Source organism: Halichoerus grypus, chromosome 7 (genome assembly GCF_964656455.1).
Source record: "Halichoerus grypus chromosome 7, mHalGry1.hap1.1, whole genome shotgun sequence".
NCBI lineage: Eukaryota > Metazoa > Chordata > Mammalia > Carnivora > Phocidae > Halichoerus > Halichoerus grypus.
The window spans coordinates 33,740,186-33,762,348 of record NC_135718.1 but is presented as its reverse complement, the minus strand read 5'-3'; the positions used below and the strand labels follow the sequence as shown (position 1 = coordinate 33,762,348).

At 34.9% G+C, this 22,163-nt stretch overlaps 1 protein-coding gene across 2 annotated transcripts in view; it reads left to right on the top strand.

Moving 5' to 3' along the window:
• EXOC6 (exocyst complex component 6) overlaps nt 1-22,163 on the top strand; it is a 211,605-nt gene that overhangs the window by 125,476 nt on the left and 63,966 nt on the right. Inside the window, exons 18-19 of one of the 2 annotated variants that reach the window (XM_078077356.1) lie at nt 4,138-4,317; nt 14,886-14,915. In XM_078077356.1, coding sequence (XP_077933482.1) covers nt 4,138-4,317; nt 14,886-14,915 — 210 coding nt within the window. The remainder of the gene's footprint in view (nt 1-4,137; nt 4,318-14,885; nt 14,916-22,163) is intronic. The other variant, XM_078077357.1, reaches the window with a different exon arrangement.

Here is a 22,163-nt window from a genome sequence, read left to right as displayed (position 1 = left end):
CTCAAATGACATCCTCTCCATCAAGATTTTTATCAAATAAGTAATAATTATTTCCTCTATGTTTACTCAGGATGCTTTGTTAAACCTCTACTATAGCACTAGTTATGTTTTGTTATACAGGTCCCCCCTTATACTCAGAGGATATGTCCAAGCCATCCCCAGTGGACGCTTGAAACCTCGGATAGTACCAAACCCTATATATATTGTTTTTTCCTATATACCCATAGCTATGATAAAGTTTAACTTATAAATTAAACACAGTAAAAGATTAATACCTAATAATAAAATAGAACAATTATAACAGTGTACTGCAATAAAAGTTATGTGAATATGGTCTTTCTCTCTCAAAGTACCTTATTGTACTGTACTGCCCCTTCTTTTTATGATGATGTGAGATGATAAAATGCTGATGTGCTGAGAGGGAGTAAGGTGAATGACGTAGGCATTGTGATATGGCATTAGGCTGCTGTTGACCATCTGGTGATATGTCAGAAGGAGGATCTTCTGCTTCTGGACCGTGGTTGACTGCGGGTAACTGCAGAAAGTGAAACCGTAGGTAAGGAGGGACAACAGTATTGTATCTCTCCCTGGATTGTGATATCCTTGAGGGCGGGAGCAGTCTTACTCATCTCAGTGTCTTATTATAGTGATCTTATTCATAGACATGATATAAATTGTATATTAGATTAAACTGTATTCAAATAGAATATGTGACTACTAATGGTTAGTGATACTGAAGTCTCTTCTTAGTAAAAAATCTAAATAGATATTAGTTTTATCAGAAATATTACATTGTCAAATCCAATCTACCCCCAAATCAAATTAAATTTAGCTCTCATGCTTTACTGTTCAGGGTGATAAGTTGTTCACCTTCCTTAAGGTATTTTGTACAAAGTATTCCAGGGGCTTGTGCAGTCCTCCTCCCCCCCAAAAAAAACCCAAAAAAACTTGTGAGAAAGACAGAGATTGTCCCAGTTTTAACTTTCAAGATGCTCCATAAGTTTATGTGAGCCTTTAAGAGAAAACTTAGACATGGGGATCTTTTGTCTTGGTTCAAAGGCCACAATGCCTAGTCTGCACAGTCTCCCTCATGCCATTCTTTCAGAGTGCTGTTGTCTGAGAACCCACAACTACCATTTCTTCTTTTTCTAGTTTTTTAAGGTGAAAGTTTAGGTGATTGATTTGAGATCTTTTTTCTTTTATAATATAGGCATGCATACTGTAAATTTTCTGTAAGTACTGCTTTCATTAAGTCCCATAAGTTTTGGTATTGTGTTTTTCTGTTTGTTTTGTTTTGTTTTTTAAAGATTTTATTTATTTATTTGACAGAGAGACACAGCAAGAGAGGGAACACAAGCAGGGGGAGTGGGAGAGGGAGAAGCAGGCTTCCCGCGGAGCAGGGAGCCCGATGTGGGGCTCGATCCCAGGACCCTGGGATCATGACCTGAGCCAAAGGCAGGCGCTCAATGACTGAGCCACCCAGGCGCCCCTGTTTTGTTTTGTTTTTGTTTTATCTCAAAATATTTTCTGATTTTGATCTTGATTACTTCTTTGACCTGTTGGTTACTTAATGGAGTCTAATGTTTAATTTCCACATATTTGTGAATTTCCCAGATGTCCTGCTGTTATTAATTTCTTTCTTTTTTTATCATTTTTATTTTATTTATTTATTTTTATTATGTTCAGTTAGTCAACATATAGTACATCATTAGTTTTTGATGTACTGTTCAACAATTCATTAGTTGTGTGTAACAACACCCAGTGCTCATCACAACACGTGCCCTCCTTAATATCCATCACCTGGTTACCCCATCCCCCCAACACCCTCCCTTCTGTAATGTTACTAATTTCTAATCTCATTCTGTTGTGCTTGGAGTACATACTTTGTATGATTTAAGTCCTTTTAAGTCTTTTTTATGGTCTTAACATATGCCCTATTCTGGATAGCATCCCATGTTCACTTGGAAAATAATGCATGTTCTGCTGTTTTTGAGTGTGGGATATTCTATGGATGTCTGTTAAGTCTAGTTTGTTTATATTGTTGATGAAATCTTTTTCTTCTGCCTGCTCAAATCTGTTGAACCCTTGCAATAATTTTTTCATTTCATTTATTGTACGTTTCAATTGCAGAATTTCTATTTAAAAAAAATATTTGTCTTTTTATTTATGTTCTATTTCTTGAGGCACTGCTATATTTTCCTTTAGTTCTTTAGATGTGGTTTCCTATAGTCTTTGGACATATTTTAAATAGCTGATTTAAAGTCTTTGTCTTGGGGCACCTGGGTGGCTCAGTTGGTTAAGCATCTGACTCTTGGTTTCAGTTCAGGTCATAATCTTAGGGTTGTGAGATTGAGCCCCGCGTCAGGCTCCCCGCTCAATGGGTAGTCTGCTTCCCCTCTCCTTCTGCCGCCCTCCCTCCTGCCCCCCGCTGCTAATGCACACACACTCTCTCTCTCTCTCTCTCTAAAAAAAAAGAATAGATCTTTAAAAAAAAATAAAGTCTTCGTTTTATAAGTCCGATGACTACGTCCTTAGTAAGAGTTTCTGTTGATTGCTTTTTTTTCCTGTGTATGGGTCATACTTTCTTATTACTTTGTGTGACTTATAAATTTGTTGAAAACAGGACACTTAAATAATATATTGTGGTAATTCTGGAAATGAGATTTTCCTCTCTTCCCAAGGTTTGTTGTTTGTTGTTTTTTCCTGGTGGTTGGTTGGTTGTGACTTTTCTGAATTAATTCTATAAAGCCTGTATTCTTTTTCCTCTGTGACCACTGAAGTCTCTGCTTGGTTAGCTTTGTGGAGAGCTAATGATTGGACACAGATTTCCTTAAAAGCCTGGAACCAATAAGTTCCCCAGTCTTTGCTAAAGAACTCCGTGTGTGTATTCAACACTCAGGCATTTGACGACTCTGCTTTAGCCTTCACTTCCTGCTTGCACAGGGCTTCAAGGTCAGTCATAGATGAGAGCTTAGAGCCTTCTTCTGCTTCTGGACTATGGTCTTTTCTGAGTTTGTGTACAGCCCTACACATGTACATAGCCTTCTAGATTCCCAGGAATATGTCAGAGCCTTTCAGAATTATCTATGGATATCTCATTCCCCAGTTTTTCCTCTTAAGCTTTTTAGTTAGCTGATTGTGTGCCCTGTTATACACTGCCTCAGGCATATGTGATGTTTAATTATTTTCAACAAATGTCCCCAGAGAAAAGACTTTTTGCACTGGACAAGCCTCAGTTTAAATCAAATAAAGACATCCCTGTAAGTGGGGTCTTCCAGGGAACCATCAGATAGTTGAAATAATGATAATTCTCTGGGAATGTGGTTTTTGAAGGAGCTTCAACCCCATTCAGCCCTGTTTGATGACTGTCAGGCTATTGGTTTTTACCACAGTTGTGGGATGTTGGTTTTCAAGGATACTGTGGAGCTGGAGCAAGGGAGGAAGAATGGAAATAAGGGCACATTAAAACCCTGCAAAGCTCGTTTTCTTACCAAGATACAGCTGTTTTTCTTGAATGAACACTACTTAGATTGCTGCAAGTTTTGAATTAATTTCCAGAGTTCTGGAAAAGTTGATTTTGACAGTTTTTGCTCATTTTCTTATTGCTTTTATGGGAGAGAGAATGTTTGGAGATCTTTACTCTTGTGTTTTTGCATCACTCCCATCCTTTCTTTTTTTCTCCTCTGAGAAGTTAACTATCTCTTTCTTTTCTTTCTTTCTTTTTTTTTTCCTCTTCAACTTAAAACACCAGCAACTATTCCATTTCTTCTGTGACCGTCCAACTTTATTTTTCTCAGTCAGTGGGCAGGGGTGGTTCTTGACAGTTTCTGTTTTTTTCACTTCTGTTTCTCCTAAGGGTCTTTTTAAAGCTGTGAGAACAATTCAGAATTAATAACTCATAAATTATCCTACCACATAAGAATGAAAAAGTGATAATGTGGTTGGGAGAAAAAGTGGTGTCAGTCAAATAGACTACTATCAGCCAAAAAAACCAACAGTTTTCTTGGACTTCAAATAAATGACTAAAATAATAGACCAAGGAAAGATATAAAACAAATTTTAGAATTTTAAAAAAGCTTTTTCTATTATCTACTTCTATAACTATTTCTTACTTTTTATTATTTTGTCCCTTGTCAGGATGCCCGGCATGCAGCAGAAGGAGAAATATATACCAAGCTTAATCAAAAAATTGATGAATTTGTTCAGCTTGCTGATTATGACTGGACAATGTCTGAGCCAGATGGAAGAGCTAGTGGTTATTTAATGGATCTTATTAATTTTTTGAGAAGCATCTTTCAAGTGTTTACTCATTTGCCTGTAAGTATAAAAAAATTTCAAAATATTGTATTATAATTTTGCTTACTAAAGTATATTTTAGAATTTAATCTTAGTTTGAGGTTTACTTGTTCAAACCAACTTCTAAGCTTGAATATTTTCTTTCCATTCTTATAAATCCATTTGTGAAGACTTCTAACCTAGCCAGTTGTTTCAAGTTTTAATTTACTTTACTTTCAACCAAAATAACTACAACTCTGTTTCTACCAAAACCAAAACAAAACCCTGAAATTCAGTGTAGACTTAAATTGAAATAAACTCTAATAGGAGTAGTTCTCATAAAAGTCCATATAATCAATGACTTTTCCAGTTAGAAAGGCCAAGAAATTACTGGATATTTTTAGAGAGTAAAAGTAAAACTGGAACATTGTTTTATCATATATAGTCATAGTGCATCTACATTTTGAATAATCTATTGATGAAACATTAAATATATATATATAAATAGCAGGGACATTTGGGTATGAATAGGCTAGAACACTGGATTCTTCAGATGAGGAGTGCAAAGACCAAAGAGATTATGTTGGAGTGAACATGCTTTCATAAGGTATATTCAAAAATAATAGAACTACTATTAAAACATGAGTGGAGTAGTTTTTGTACAAATAAAATAGGAAAAAAATTTGTTGACCTTTTTATTTCATAATAAGATGTAGCTGAACACAAGGGGGAAAAAAAAACCCAAACCTGTGTTGAAATAATAAAATGTAGAAAGAAAAGAAAAAAAAGATGTAGCTGAACACAAAAGTAAAGTATTTAATCTCAAGCCTACCTGACTGCCTCCAACCATATCTCATGTTTAAAATGGAAAAAAAAAAAAGTTATTGTACTCATCTTTTGACTCTATCTCCATCATGAGTTGCTCCAAAGGGCCATTTAGAATATTTGAAGGCAGGTGTTGCTAAAAAAGAAATAGAAGAATTTCCTAAAGAGATTTTAATAGTGGATCTTTGCCAAAGAACTTTTAGAAGCTTACCCAGGGATTATATTATGTTCCTAACTGCTGTCCTTGTGTTGAAAAAGGGAACCTGTATATATGTTTAATTCTTATTTCAACTAATTTCTAAAAAAGTGTTCCTCATATAGTATGTATTAAATAATTGTTGAATTAGTTTGAATTCATGTTGTCAGGATATATCTCCAGCCAAAAGCAGTCTACAAGAATAAACATGTGTGTGCACACACATATACACAGATATACACATAACATATTTTTATGTTGTAATACTGTTTCACACCTTGGCACAATATGATGGGTGGGAATTTTGTGCATAAATTGGGTAGAATTATGAGAGTTTATATGTTAGAAGTGGTTAGGGCAAATATCTCACTTCAAGAGGCTAATACCTGGAAGGAAATCCTGCTTTCTCATAAGGTGTACTGTAGTAACACTGAGAGAAACAGACTCCTGGCCTAACTAGATCACTCGTAATCTATTATGATATTTTGTTTAGTTTTAGGTGATTCTTCATATGCCATTTTGGATTTTTATGTCATATAACAAGAGTTTTTCTGTAAAGGAAATAAACTTTTATACAATGCAGACCAACAAATACAACAATAAATACAGGGCATGATCAAATAAATAGAAAATTATAGTTCATAGCTAAGAAAAGAGAAAATGGACCTAACAACAGTATATTCTTATTCAAGGAATAAACTAGAAACATAATTCCTAAGCAAAAGTATTAAATTATTGACTACAATAAGTTTTAGCTAGCATTGATAATTATATTATGGCTTAGTACATTAATTCTCTGAAACACTAAAATTGTATATTCAACTATATTGTTTTCTTTTAAGCAAACAACAGAGGCTACATTATTGAATGTATTGTTTTTCTAAGCAGTGTATGTTATATAAGCTACCATTTTTATTTGAATGTTTTTTGTTTTCTCATTTTATTTATTTATTTATTTATTTATTTTTATTTATTTATTTTTTTAAAGATTTTATTTATTTATTTGACAGAGAGAGACACAGTGAGAGAGGGAACACAAGCAGGGGGAGTGGGAGAGGGAGAAGCAGGCTTCACGCTGAGCAGGGAGCCCGATGCGGGGCTCGATCCCAGGACCCTGGGATCATGACCTGAGCCGAAGGCAGACGCTTTAACGACTGAGCCACCCAGGCGCCCTTTTGTTTTCTCATTTTAGAGAGGGAGAGCAAGGAGGGGTAGGCAAGGGAAAGGGAGAGGGAGAATCCTGACCTGGGGCTCGATCTCACAACCCTGAGATCATGACCTGAGCTAAAATCAAATTAACTGACATGAGCCACCGAATCACCCCTATTTGAATGTTTTAAGCTGAAAATGATTCCTTAGTTTCAGGTTACCTTTGGACCCAGATGGAGGGAGGGGCCAGTTCTAGTCCTTCAATTGTCAAAGAAGCTTCAGAAGATTATTTATCACATTTAGTCCCAAGTCAGTCAGCTTAAGCAGAAGTATCTATCCCACTTAGATATGAAGAGTTAAGTAGTGGCCATGTTCCCTATCCATCCTAGTTTTGACATTGTTCAGGGTCAGTGTAGGGAGTTAGAGTCAATGGGATCTGTGAGGCCAAGGGCCACTCTTTCAAATAGTGTAAGTATTGGTCATTAGTGCAAGTAATTGGACACAGAAGTCGAGTCTGTGGGATAAAGCTAACTCTTTCACCCCCCCAAGCCTAAAAAGTACTTAAGATAGAACACTTACTTTAAAAGCTGCACTCTTAGCTTCATTGCATATTTAGTTTTTGTCAGTTCCTCCTGCTCTTGCAAAAGAGTATTTTCTCAGTCACAGGTAATCATGATGTGCAGTTGCTGACCACATTGCCTGGTAAAGTTTCCATTGGTTCCAAAAAAGTCATAATCCAACCAATAGAATTTTGTCTGCTCACAAGGTATGAGAACAGTAGAAGTTAATGGATCATAATGGTTTTGATGGAGCCCAGGGAAAGAACTTTGTTATTTTCACTTTTTAACTACATTGTGGTAGCAATAGAAAGCTGTAGGATTTTGAAGACCAGCAATAATATTCACTGTAGACACTTTGTATTTGTAGAGTTGGATGAGTTCTCTTCACTTGCACTGTTTCAACCAGTGCATGTCTATGCAGGAGATGGAAAAGTAAAGTAATTTAATATGCTTCCATATTAAAATACTTACTCATTTGCATTTCCCCTTGCTCTAGCAGAGAAGCCAGGCTCTCTACTGACCATAGAGCTAAATAGGCAGTATTTGCAGTAATGACTGGTATTGCCCCATTACCCAAAATGTTAAGCTGCCCTGTTAAGTATATTATCTGCTCAGGGGAACTTGCCTTTTTATGACTCAATTAAAGAAAAACCCATTTATCTTTTATTGTTCTTGGGGGCCAGGTTGCTGAAGTGAGGAGAGCATAGAGTTCTAACTCTAGAGTTAGAACAACTTATGCTTGAACCTTAGACTTGTAATTTACTAGCTATGGGATACTGGCAAGTTGCTTAACCTCTGAACCTTTTACCTTTTGCAAATAGGCATAATCCATTTTCCTATAGGACTATCATAGGATAAATTGAAATAGTGTGTAAAAAAGTTGCCTGGCAGGGTGCTTGGCATAAAGTAAGTACTATTAATAAATGTTAGTTTTGTCTTTTCTTCTCCTTTCTTCCTCTGTTACTGTTTTAAGGCCTTTAATAGTATTAGTTTCATTTTAATATGCTTTATTTTTTTTTCTTGTATTTATGCCTACATTTTTGGCTTGATATTATTTAGCTCTGAGTTCTATATCTTTGCATTATGTAGCCATTAAAAACTTTAATTATGAAAGATTCATTTTATAAAGCATATTTATGTGAATAATTATAACTTGAGTGCACTGCTTATAATGGCTAACAGATGTCAGTGAAGTCTGATTAATTAGTACATGAAATAAATACTATTGTATCCCTAAATTAATATTCTTGAAATCAGCAGTTTTTACTCTTTCAGATGTGTAAGTAACCCTTCTTGTTTCTAGTATTTTTTTCATTACAATAGAAAATACAGCTAAGTCTAGAAGAAATAAAAATTACCTGTTAACTTGTCAAAGGATAACCACTGTTAACATGTTGGCATATATTTTCTTTTATATTTTCAAGTCATTTTCTTCTCCACAATTATGAGACTTAATTTAAGTCTAATTTATAAGTAAGTTCTGTTTTTTTAAAATAAGATTTTGTATTAGCTAGAAAATTTAAAACCAAAGGAATTTTAAAAAGCATTAAACACTCATTCACCACTTACACATACGTAAATAGAAAAGGTTGTTGAGCAACTTGAACATATCTAGTTATTCTTCATGAAGACTGCCAAATGGAACTCTGTAACATCTTACTGGGAATGTACTGCCTAAAGACCCAGCACTGGTCTGCTTCTAGAAAGAACAATGAACATTTCCTTTCTTCATAAATATTTATGTGTTTGTTTCAGTAAAGGTATTTTACTGCTTTACAACCACTAAAGGATATGTATAAATGGTAGTGACTCTTTAATTTCTTCATATGTGTATTTGCAAAGGGAACCCAATTTACCCAAATTTTATACTAACAAATGGTTATCTTTTACAGTAGAAGTAAATAGAAGATCATATATTCATGATTTAGTTTGCTCATATTTCTTCCTTTCTCAGAACTCTATTTTATTTTTAGCCATAATGTAATTTTCTGTGCTTACATTTGCTATAACTCTAGAGTTGTTAAATAAACTAATCTTGTTTCTGTTTGAACTGTAAGCACCAACTTTTCTTCCAAGAAAGATATGTTTTCCTTTGCTTTCAAATATGCGTAACTTTTGGTTTTCTGCATTACTATAAGTCTTATGATGAATAATAAAAAAAAAAAATGTGATTTTTAGGAATAATGAGTTTATCTTTGGCATCTTTATTACAGAATAGATGCCTAAAAAGCTGTTTATTAGAAGAGTATCTATTGGGGCGCTTGGGTGGCTCAGTCTGTTAAGCGTCTGACTTTGGCTCAGGTCATGATCTCGGGGTCCTGGAATCAGGCCCTGTGGTGGTGGCAGGCTACCGTCTTGGCAGGGAGTCTGCTTCTCCTTCTCCCTCTATCCCTCCCCTTGCTTGTGCACACGCATGTGGTGGCTCAGTCGTTAAGCGTCTGCCTTCGGCTCAGGTCATGATCCCGGGGTCCCGGGATCAAGTCCCACATCGGGCTCCCTGCTCGGCGGGGGGCCTGCTTCTCCCTCTCCCACTCCCGCTGCTTATGTTCCTGCTCTCGCTGTCTCTCTCTGTCAAATAAATAAAATCTTTAAAAAAAAAAAATAAATGAAATCTTTAAAAAAAAATCAAAGAATATTAATAGAATCATTTCTCCCCATATCTTTTACTCTAAGATTAGAGATGCCTTCCTATGGAGAGAAATGGCTTTAAAATAGTGGCAGGAATTATTATGAGAGCCTGTTGTGCACATTTCTTCTCAACTGTGCCTTCAGTGACATCACCTTGGTAGCCATAGGTAGAAGTAGATAGACCATGGCAATCAGCAAATCTTATGAATGAAGGCTTTTTTTTTTTTTTTAAGATTTTATTTATTTGCGAGAGAGAGAATGAGAGAGAGCATGAGAGGGAGGAGTGTCAGAGGGAGAAGCAGACTCCCTGCTCAGCAGGGAGCCTAATGTGGGACTCGATCCCGGGACTCCAGGATCATGACCTGAGCCGAAGGCAGTTGCTTAACCAACTGAGCCACCCAGGCGCCCATGAATGAAGGCTTTTTTTTCCCAGAGAATTGTTGTTAAACATTTACTAGAATAGCACTAGATATGGTATAGATTTTTAAATCACATTGCCAAAGAAAAATGATTCACTTTTGATTAACTCAGGAAATAAATCAGAGTATATGTTCAATAATAAAATTATAGTAGAAACTAGTTTCAAAACAGGGAAATGTTATTTGATCTTTAAATTCTGTATCTACTTCCCTATCTAGTTCCTTTTAAGGTGTTTACCTTGAAGGGTTTTTCCCTTGGCTTAATTTTTGCTTCCAGCCAAAAGTGTTTTACTGATGGCCTAATTTAGTATCCTTTGTAAATTCTTTATGCTTAGGGCCATAGTCTCCTTCCCTACTAAATGTATCTGGTGCTTCTAAGTCTTTAATTTGCATTTTTAATTTTCATATATAATTTTGAAACATGCTTTCTTTAAGTGAGAAACAAATATATATCTAATAATAAATGAAGATACATGATTTGGTCAGAAACAGTATCTAACTTTAAAAGTCATTTTCTCCTTAGGGCACCTGGCTGGCTCAGTGTGTAGAGCATATGACTCTTGATCTCGGGGTCATGAGTTCAAGTCCCACATTGGGCATAGAGCTTACTTAAAAAAAAAAAAAATCATTCTCTCCTTAAAAATTTTTTCTGAGGATGCAGTACTATATTGAAAATTTTAAGATTTGGGGTCTGGGCCTGATTCTTCCAATCAACCAGCACTGTGAAAATAGACAAATCATTCAACCTCTGGATTAATTTGTTAATGTCTGTTTTATTTCATAGAGCCTGAAGTAGAGGTTGTTTTATTTACTTTTATTCCAATTAATACATGTACATAGAAATAAGTGAAATAGTCCAGAATAGTCTGGGATGGAAAGTAGCCCCCTCCTTGCTCTTTCCTCATACCCAGTCCTACTCTCCCAGACTGCCGTTTTTCACTGTACGTTTTTATTTCTTCTGGTGGTTATCTTTAAAGATAGAGACTAGTGATTCCCTACTATGAAAGATAGGCATGCATAGCAACATCTCCTTTGCCCCTATTTCTCCCATTGATTGTTACATTATGTTTTATTTCTTCTATTTATTGTTTCTTTATTTAAAATATTTATATTCCTATTTTCTTGTCCTTCTACTTTAGTCAGTATCTTAATTCTTTGTAGGACAAAGATAATGAGCTTACCAACCCTTCACTTTATCAGTTCTTCATCTACTATCTTTTGATAACTACTGAGGCCTTTGTCTCTCATTTGTACCAGTTGCTCTCTGGAATTGCTAGAATTGCTGTGTAGCTGTTAACCTGGCATTTTTCCTTCTCTAATCTCTGGGTGGGGAACTGTTTCCTGGATTCTGCATGTTTTTATTGCTTCACTGGTTGGTTTTGCTAAACTGCCTCAATAACTTCCTCCTATTTAAATCCTTGCATATCATAAAGTGTCTTCTGTCCTCATGTTTAATAGTTTAGCTGGTTATATAATTCTAGTTTGACTAGCTTTTTCCCTGATAATTTTTATGGCATTCTCCATTGTCTTTTGGCATTCAGGTTTTAGGATATGTGCTTTAATCCTTAATATTCTGAAATGTCATGGGAATGTGTGGAAATGTGAGCTTTTATTTCATTCACTTATCTCTTTACTCAGTGGCCCCTTTCAAAAATTTTGTGTCCTTATTCAGTGCAGGGAAATTCTATTATTTTTTAGATAATTTTGTTTCCTCCATTTCTTGTCTTCTCTTTCCTGGACTCATTTTGTTAGATGTTTAAGTTCCCAGAGTGATTCTTTATGTCTTTTATCCTCTCCTTCATTTCCTGCCTCTTATCTTTTTTTGTTCTGTGTTTTGGGAGATTTTCCCAATTTTATTTTTCAATGCTTCTGTAAAATATTTTGTTAATTTTTGACTTCTAATGAACCACTTCTGTTTCTAAGTGTTCATTATAGAGTACTGTTCTTTAAAAAAAAATGGATATATTATCTTTCAAATCTTCCTGAGCATTAGAGGTGTTTTTTGGGTTTTTTTGATAGGTATTTTCAGTTTCTTTAATTATCTGTGTTACCCTCGAATAGGTTTTTTGTTTCTTTATTTTGCTCATTCTCTTTTAACAAGGAGGGCCTGGAGAGCTGATAGGAGTTTACTTTGCTACTGTGTAAATACCCTGTTTTTTGTAAACCTTTCTCCTGAGTAGGAATTAACTGGGAATTTTTTAGGAATTGGGGGTGATTTTGCCTAGGATTCTTCACCTTAGAGTGAGCAGCTATGGAGCTAACCATGAGATTATGGCCTCCTCTCTTCAGGGCCAACTTCATGTATGTGTGACCTATGCAGTTACATGGGATCTTGAGTTTAGAAGGTTCCTGCATGTGATTTGGTGCTCAGCTATTGTTTTCTTGCAATTCTTAATAATTTTTGAACAAAGGGCACCACATTTACCTTTTGCACTGAGCTTCATAAATTATGTAGCTTTCTTTGCCTCTCTTTCCATTTATCACTACACCATGCCAGAATGAGCAGAGCTCTTTTTCCCTCTCTTCCTCCTTCCCTCCCTCTTTCTTTCCACCTATACCAGAAGCCTCAGCTCTCCCCTAAATGTTCTTTCATTATGGAAATTGCCTGTGCTCTATAGTTAAGGATCATTGGCATAGTTGTTCAAGAAATCTTCAATCACCTTTCCTATTTTCCCATCCCATTTCTCATTTCTGTCCTCTCTCACACCTGCCATCTCTGGACCTCTCATACACAGCTGGCTCTCAGCTCCACTGTAGTTCCCTATTAGCAAATAATGGGCAGTGTCTTTCTTTTCTCTGTTTCATGTGCTTTCTGTCTTCCAGAAATCATTTTCTCTGCTATTAAAAATTTATTACTTTTTGCAATTCTGTGCTTTTTATTTCACTTGTATCTCAGGGTGAATGTGGAGTAAAAACATTAACTTAGTCTACCATCTTGATTCTGAACAACCTGCTTCCTTCTCTTTGAAGTAAAATGATTGGATTAGGTCATCTCTGAGGTCCTTATATATAATACTTTGTTTCTAAGCATCATTATTTCATACAGATGTAAAGTCCCAACCTAAACATAGATTTATCCGTTCTGGCACCTTATTTTCTCTTTTAGCCTTACCCTTTTATGTTCTTTATTCTTTGGTTCAAACTTTTTTCTGAGTTAAGTATATGGGTTTACATGTCCTTTTACTTGACTGAAAATTATAAAGGAGAATTTTAATAGTCAACTGTACAATCAGAGGTTTTAATCACCCTCTCTTTCATGTGACACCAGAAAGAATTGTATGAAAAATACATATTGTAGTTTTAAAATAATGGCACAGGCAGCTTTGAATGCATTTTAGTGCTTATCTAGTGAAAACATAACCATATATTGTATATATATGCTTACAAATTGGTTTTCCTTATTTGGATATTAATTTTAAAAATATATAATGGTAATGAATCACATTGATCTGATTTATTACCTATAAGTCATAAAAATGGTATGATGTGAACTATGATGAGAGCATACCAAGTCCTATGACTTACATGGTGTTCATGTTAAATGTTGTTGCCTGACTTTTATTGGAAGTTAAATCTAGAAAGGACTTAGGGATTATCTGGAGTCTAGTCCGGTCTTCCAGAAGAGAGAATTGTCTGGCTAACACAGTTGCCAGCCTACTGCTTACTGGGGTTAATTAGGATGATCAGGCTGGCTATTCCTCTCTTCCTGCTTGTGGTTTTTTTTTTTTTTTTTTTTACTCATTGTGTGTTTGGTGAAGAAGACAGCCTCCCACACAGAGGGGCACCTTCAATGTAGGCTATACCAGATGTTCAACTGCCACTAATAAATAAATTTTGAATTTTGTTGATCTAATAATATAATAAGGTTAAATTCATGTTTCATGTAACTATCTTTCTTAAAAAAATGGTGCTTAAATATTATATGGTTTATTATCAGAATTTTAAAAGTAAATTAGATAATTTTTAAAAAGTAAACAGTATTTTCAGGCTATTTTAATTTTATTTTATTAATTATTATTTTAAGGAATTAAGATTTAATTAATTTTAGCCCTAATATTTTAAAGGAATAAGCTAGTACTATATATTTAGTACAGAACTTCAGCAGGAGCATATATGTATTTAAATTGAGACCAGTGATTTGTTTTTTCGCTTTGACTTGTTCCTCACTTTTTGGAAAGATAATACATTTAAATGATTAATTACAAGATAATTTAATGTGCCATCTTTCTTTGAGTATTTTCTTTTAAGCTATAGTAGCAGATTATGTGGAAGCTTAGTGGCTTATCCTTTCTAAGCATCTTCAGAATCATACAGTTTTTTATTTGTAAAGAAATAGACATTTTATTTCTTTTTGTATTAAAATCATTTGTGGGAAGAGATATTTGTTAACAATTTTGATTCCAGTGCTTGGCTCTAGACCTAACTGAATTAAAATTTCCAGAGCTTAGAAATCTGCATTTTTTGATTAACATTTGAGAACAGCTGCTCTGTGGCAAAGAACCCTGTGCAAGAGTTGGTGTTTTCTAAATTTGCCAGTTCAGCAGACGTTTGGTAACTGCAAAAGTTCTTGGTATTCAAGACTACTTGATTAGGTAGACAGAAGTTTGGAGGAGGATTTGTCTGATTGGTGTGGATGTAAAAATTCACATACAAATCTCCAAAATAAAATTATGGTCACATGTATGTAATAAATTAATGCCCTTAAATTATAGCAAACACACAGAGCCAGCTTGCCTGTTTTGTAGTATATTTTGCTACTTGAAACACTGCTTCTACTGCTATTGGAATACATTTTCCTTTTTTATTTGATTGCCTGGCTGATTTCCTCCTCAGACTAACAGCAGTGATCATGCAGCCATGTCGGTAAGTAAATACAAGCCAAAGCTAGCATGTGAATTAGATAATAGTGAAGTTCCTGCAGGCTTATTTTTCTCTGCTTAGTTACCTATAGTAAATCCTAATTATTTGGGCAATAGTTTTCGTATGATTGTAGTTTTGCGAAAACTTATATTTGAAGATAATAGTCCTTATTTTGGTGAAGCTATCAGGAGGAATCTCTGGGACTTGATTGTGAAAGTTAGTATTATGGTGCATCTGTGGTGAGTGTAGTGCTTTGAGAAACTTCTCTGTGGTCACCTCATGCATGACGGCACAATTTGCAGATACTTTCCTCATCTGTAAAATGAGGTCAATAAGAGTATATGGCCTATAGATTTTTGTGAAGGTTGAATGAGATAGTGTACATAAAATATTTAGAAAAGTGTCTAGCATATAATAAACACTCACAAATATTATTTTATTACTTGCTTGTAAGACTATTTATGCTTTTCCTGAGTGCCTTTTCTCTACAGACCCTATCCCAAACTCCACTTGTAGAAATCTACCTTGCTGCATAACCCCGTATGATTCCTGACCTAGTGCAGATTTTTCTTTTTCACTCCAAACCCAGTGTTGCTCGCCTGAATTGCCTTATTAGCTTTTACCTTTTTTCATGGCTTCGTCATATTTTGCATTTTACTGTGTTTGTTGCTCCATTCCACCTCTAGTTGTGAGCTCTTGATGGCCAGAATAAGAACTCATAAATATTTTCTGAATGTACAGTATAACAAGTTCTTACCTTAAAAAGTCTCATCTAGCATTTGAAATTTAAATGTTCCTAACCTTTCTGTTCCTATTCCTTTTGTTGAAATTCAGATTTTTGTTATTATAATTGTTTTCTAATTAGCCTCTGCCAGTAGTGTCTCCTCACTTCAGTTCATCATACATACCAGTACCCGATTATTCTTTCTAGGACACAGTCTAATCATATTTCCCTTTTGAAAAGCTTCAGAATCTGTTGCCCATCTAAAGTAAAAACTTCACAGGCTAACGAAAAGAAATTATCTCAGCCTCTTTCCAGATACATTTCAGACCATTACTCAGCGTGAGCATTCAAAGTGGAAAATTCATTGTGTCCTGGATCTTTTATTTTCTACCTTGGCTTCATTTATAACTGTAAAAATCCTGAATCTCCTCCAGAAGCATCTTTAATGCTACCTCTTCATGAAGCATTTGCTAATTCCACTTAACCATATGTGGATACTTTGTCCCACTTTCACAGGACTGTTTATATTTTGTCATATACTATAGCCGTTTGAAGACTTGCCTTCTTTCTGCTATTAGAATTTAATCCCCTTATGTCAGGAACTATTACCCACTCATTGTACCTTCTGTAGCACCTAAACAATATTTTACACAGAGGAAGTGCTTGATAAGTATTTTTTAAGTTAACATGAGAGAAATAGTAAAGAAATGGATTGTTACAAAAGTCTTTTTCTTGTATGCATAGTGTAAAAAATATACTGCACAGATCAGAATTTTTGAATCAGATTTATTTGTGAAGTATAGAATACTTTCTAATTTTGAAGAGAAAGTTATAGTTGTATTCACAGGCAAAAATTTGGAAAATGTATGAAAATTATTAATAAAGGTGGTGTCAATAATGATTAGAAATATTTGTATGTTTACTCTTTCCTTGCACATCTCCATGAAAGGATAACATAATTAACTCAAACTACAACTCTCTTCATGCCTGTAAATTGAGTAGTGATTTAAACACAATAAAAGACCTGATAGCACCAAAATAACCACTGTGAATTCCGAGCACTAAGGCCAAGTACTTTGTCCCATTGAGGAGACAGACCCTCGGGTTTTCACTTCAACTTTTTCTTCATTTGTTGTAGTAATTGTTAAGTATATAGTTAAGCTTGCTAACAGGTTTCCTGCAGATAAATCATATACATGTTCAAAATACAGAAGTCATGTTCAGAAGGGATACTAATCCTGCTGTCCAAAAAAATCCCTCAAAATGTTCTTGTTCTCTATTTAAGAAGGCAGGGATAGATTTGGGGATCAGTTTTGTATAAATTAGCATGAGAAATCTTAAAAGCTTTGGCACTTGAATGTTCAGGGTTTTGAAAAAGTTACTTATATGAGATAGTTCTTTCTCTGGCAATAAATGAGGTATTTTCTACTGACATTTTTTATATCCATTTCCATACTTTATAAAAAGTTAATTCCAAATACACAAAAATCAATAGAACAAACCATTGACCGTACATCAGTGCATTGGAGAGAATTAACTTGGAGAGAGAATGTAAATGAAAAAGTTGCAAACAGTCAAAGCCCACTGTTAGAGAATTTATATTTTTTCTTAAGCCTTTTTTTTTAATATGTATTTTTTTAAGTAGGCTGTACACCCAACATGGGGTTTGAACTCATGACCCTGAGATCAAGAGTTACACGCTCCACCAACTGAGCCAGCCAGGCACCCCTATATTTTTTCTTAAGCTTTTCATTAATGTAATTAAACAATTAAATGATTTTCACTACTCTAAGTTAATTGCAAAAAATAAGAATGTTGCTTTTTAGTTGAATATAAACATAGTTGAATTTTATAACTTTAGTCCTTTTAAGTATTTATTAAGTTGATGCTGACTAATCTTGGTGAGAGATTTATTTGCATTAAGTTGTAAGTCATATGTGTGTATGTAGCATAGCACACTTAAATATTTCCCACTGTCAAAGGCTGTGGAAAACAGCATTTTGATTCAGAACATAATTGGAAGAAGTAGTAGTAATAGAAGACTTTTAGTTTAGAAGGAAACAGCAGGAGAGATTTAGTAGAAAGCTAATGGATTAGGAGAGAACTGTATGGAGCCTAACAGGAATGGAAAAGGGTGAGGATAGAACTCATGGGAGAAGTGGAACAGCCTTGGTGCATTTATATTTACAGTATGTTTGCAGGTCAGATATAACAAAATTCAGCAGGCCAAGGTGCTGATATATACTTATAAAAAACTTATGTAAGGTGCTATAATATGAAAGCTAAGGAGATTGGACTTTGGAAAATCCCACCAAAGGAGCATGTTCAGACAAATATCACATATAGGGAATGAATTCAGAAGATGAGCAACATTTTATTTTATTTTATTTTATTTATTTTATTTTATTTTCTAAAGATTTTACTTATTCATTTGAGACACAGAGATACAGAGAGAGAGAAAGAGAGAGAGAGAGAGCATGAGCAGGGGGAGAGGCAGAGGGAGAAGCAGGCTCCCCACTGAGCCAGGACCCCGATGCGGGACTGGATCCCAGGACCCCGGGATCATGACCTGAGCTGAAGGCAGACGCTCTACCATCTGAGCCACCCAGGCGCCCGATGAGCAACATTTTAATCCCTTCCTTTTCTTTCATTCAGGAGACTTTAGGCATTGTAGGAAAGCTGTGATGTTCTTTTAGATCGTTTACTTATGACAATCAGTGTGTTAAATGGTAGCGCTGAGATTAAAAGCCAATGTCAATTCTTTGGAAACGAGAAGGGAGCAGCTGTTAAAGGCCTACTGTAGATGCTGTAAGGACTTACTCGTCACTCTCAGAGTACTGTTGAATATCATTTGCAAGGTTGTCTTTAGGAAAAAAAAATGGTAATTAGGTAATTAGATAACTTACCTTGATCGCTCCCTCCCACTTTGTATAGGTTTCATCTTGTTTTGATATCCTCCCTCCACTTGATACATTTCCCTTATTCTTTTAAAAATCCCATTTCTCAACTGGAAGTGAATCTAAAAGTATCTACCCCAACCCCATTCCCACAGTCTATGACAGCCTCATGAAATTACTTGTTCAGAAGGCCCTTGACATTCTGGGTGAGTATACCCCAAAACTTTGAGAACTTTCAAATTTGAGAATACGTCTATGCCATGTAATTTCTTTCAGAAAATGCTATGAAATGTAACTGAAAAGTGTAGACCTTAACAAGAATTATTTTATCCATGTCAACTAACAGAAGACAGCAAAGCCACATTGAGTTGGGAGGGAGGTTGGGACTTCACATTTAGTCTCTTGAGTGATACCCGCTGATACCCATTTCACAGAGCATGTTATTCAAGTGTGTGCCTCAGCAAATGGAGCCCTACTTGTACTGGACTCTGAGATTCTTAAAAGGTCGAAACCTAAATTTACTTATTTATTTATTTATTTTAGATTTTATTTATTTATTTGACAGAGAGAGACATAGCGAGAGCGGGAACACAAGCAGGGGGAGTGGGAGAGGGAGAAGCAGGCTTCCCGCAGAGCAGGGAGCCCAGTGCGGGGCTTGATCCCAGAACCCTGAGATCATGACCTGAGCCAAAGGCAGATGCTTAATGACTGAGCCACCCAGGCACCCCATCGAAACCTAAATTTAAATTCCTTGAATGACAAAGGCCTGCTCTGCATTATACTTGTATATTTATGGCTGGATTTATGATATGTCAGCTACCTACCTACATATATTAATGAGTCAGTTGGCTCGAGTGACATTTGTCCATTTCACTAGTGATCATGTGGAAACTACTTATATTGTCTAAGGTATTAGTAATTCTGGCAACTTCTTTGTAGATTTTAAATTGTACTGGGATTGCAAACTCTAGTACATTTTAATGATTAAATAGCCCTGAAATGAGGGTATGACTCTGCTGTCACCAAGCTGTTGCTTTTAGAACAGTTCTTGGGATGCTCCAGTGATTTGCTCTTAATTCTGTGGCTTAGCCATAGTACTCAGTCACCACAGGGAAAATTCCAGCTCATCTTTAACTTCCCTTGCTTTTCTTATAATTGCTAAGTGAAAGAAGTTATAGAGCCTTAATATTTTATTGCTTCCCTACTTAAACATATGCCTAACTGCCCAACTTGCTATTATCAAGTAGATTTAAGAGTTAGGAATAATCCTTGTCAGCTCCCACACAGCTTAAACTAGCTTCCTCTTCTTGCCAGTCTGGGCAAAAGTGCATGCAGCTTTTTCACCATTTTATCTTGATTTCTGATATTATCAATTGCTTGGAAGCAGAGGCATTTCTTTAAAACCTTGACATCTTCTAGACTTTTATTGCTCTACTTGTCCTTGTATTTTCTTTCCACCTATTAAAAGTAGAATGAGTTGGAAGATAGCATGGAGCTGCTATGACATCAGCAGTGATACTTGCAGAAAGCTAAAAGTCTGGATATTACATGTCATCTAAGGCCATGTTCAAAAGATTTTTTTAAAAAATAAAAAGGCCGCCAAATTTGATGAGCCCAGTGGTTGGGATAAGGAAATTTTGAGTGAAAGAGAAATTGCCATATATTACAGCTGTCCTAAAGTTTTCCCAGTTTGGGGAAATTTTTTCCCCCAACTTTAAGATAATTGTGTTCTATTTAATGTGTGTGTGTGTGTGTGTGTGTCCCCAAGAGCCTGCATTTATGTTACTGTCTCATATCCTTATGATTGGGAATTGTTAGGAGGAGAAAAGCCTGAAAGGGAAGAATGGGAATTCATACTTCATTGTGGGGATTATGGTTAATTGATGTGCTAACCACCTCTTTTGGGGCTAAAGCTACTTTAGGTGGGGACAGAAAGAGTATGAGAGGAATATAGTAATAAATGTAAAAGAGGTATTTTGGAGAATGTTGGAGGTGTTTAGAGTTGAGTATATTTTGATAGACCTGTGAGTGTTTTTGGCATAATCTCAAAAATCTGTCTTCAAGATAGTGTTAAAGTTATTATTAAAACTCACTGAAGGAATTCATCTTGATATTTAAACCTTTATCCATTCTGTATTATTGGGAATCTGAGACATTTCAGTGTTACATATGTCAGTACTACAGCATTCAGCCAGAAGCCTATTTTATTAGATAGAAAAATCTGTACATTTGTGAAGTCATCTTGGGGAAATTTTCATGTTTTATATTAATGTTTTAGATATGTTTTTTCCTGGTTTATTTAATAACATTCTTTACATAAGAGCAGGATATAGTTTTGTGTAGTAAAACTTTAGATTAGTGGTTTTTATATAAAATAGAAGGAAGAAAAATAAATTTCTTAAGTTAAAAGATCTACTTTTCAACGGGAATCTTTTTTCATATTTCAATTAGGAATTTATTTCTAATTTTAGTGTTTACTTCACATTTGATGAAAGACCTCACTCTTTTAGTCTGTCTTTAAAAAGGCTATATACATTGTGGGTCTTTAGGAGACTGACCAATTCATCGTTTCCCTTTTTCTTTTGCCTTTCCTCTGAAAAGACTATTTCATAGTCTCAAGTGAAATTTATGCAGCAAACTGAGAGGGAGTGAGTTTGAATAATATGGTAATATTTTACTGCTTTAAGTAACTTAAAAAATTAATAACTTAAATAATTGTGAATTTCTTGCCAGTGTTAGATTTAACATTCAAATTGACCATAATTTTATTTCAATTTTCCAGATTTTTCTGACAAGAGTTACATAACCTTTTAAAACAAAATATGTTATTAATTTAAAGAACAGTAAATGCAACGCACAATATTTCTGAGTCTATATATTTCTTTTTACTTAAATAAAAAAAGTAGTTTATTGTGCAAAGTTGGCCTTTTGTGGGAATATAAATAAGGTAAAATGGATTCTCCTGGGATCATTAAGGAAGGAAGACCAATACAGAAAGAATGGTTGTGATTTCAAGAGCACATTTTTATGTTAAATGTAGTTGAGAGAGAATGAAAGCAGCATTGAAAAATGCTTTCAAATAATTACTGTTGAAATCAAACCTTTCTTTTTTTTATTAGATCTTTGAAATAAGAGAATGGTGAGACAAATGAAAACTTCAAATGAAAATTTTAATGTGTCAAATTAGTTTTTAAGTATTCTACATTTCTCCTATTATTATATTAGAGTAGATCTATCAAAACATTACTTTGAAACCAAAACAGTTTTGAGCCATAATCTAATAAAATCTGTTGTATTTTTGTTACCATGTCATTTTGTGGTGTTTCAAAGGAAAGAGAGTATCTTTAGTCTAATCTGTAATAGTAAATTATTTTAGAAATTTGGCTTGACATACAAACAGATGTGTTTTCTTGATTCCTTTTAAACTGAGGGTTGGTGGTTTGTGGTTTATTGTTCCTGTGATTGGCATTAAAAGCCTTATTTCACAGCTTGCAGTGAGGGACTATTGGCTAAAGAGTGGCTGTGTTCCACAAACTAAATTCAAAAAGTGTCAATCAAGGTCTCACATAGGTTGCTTAGAGAATGAGTTTTCTTACTGATTTCACCAAATGTCGCCTCATGCTGTCTTTG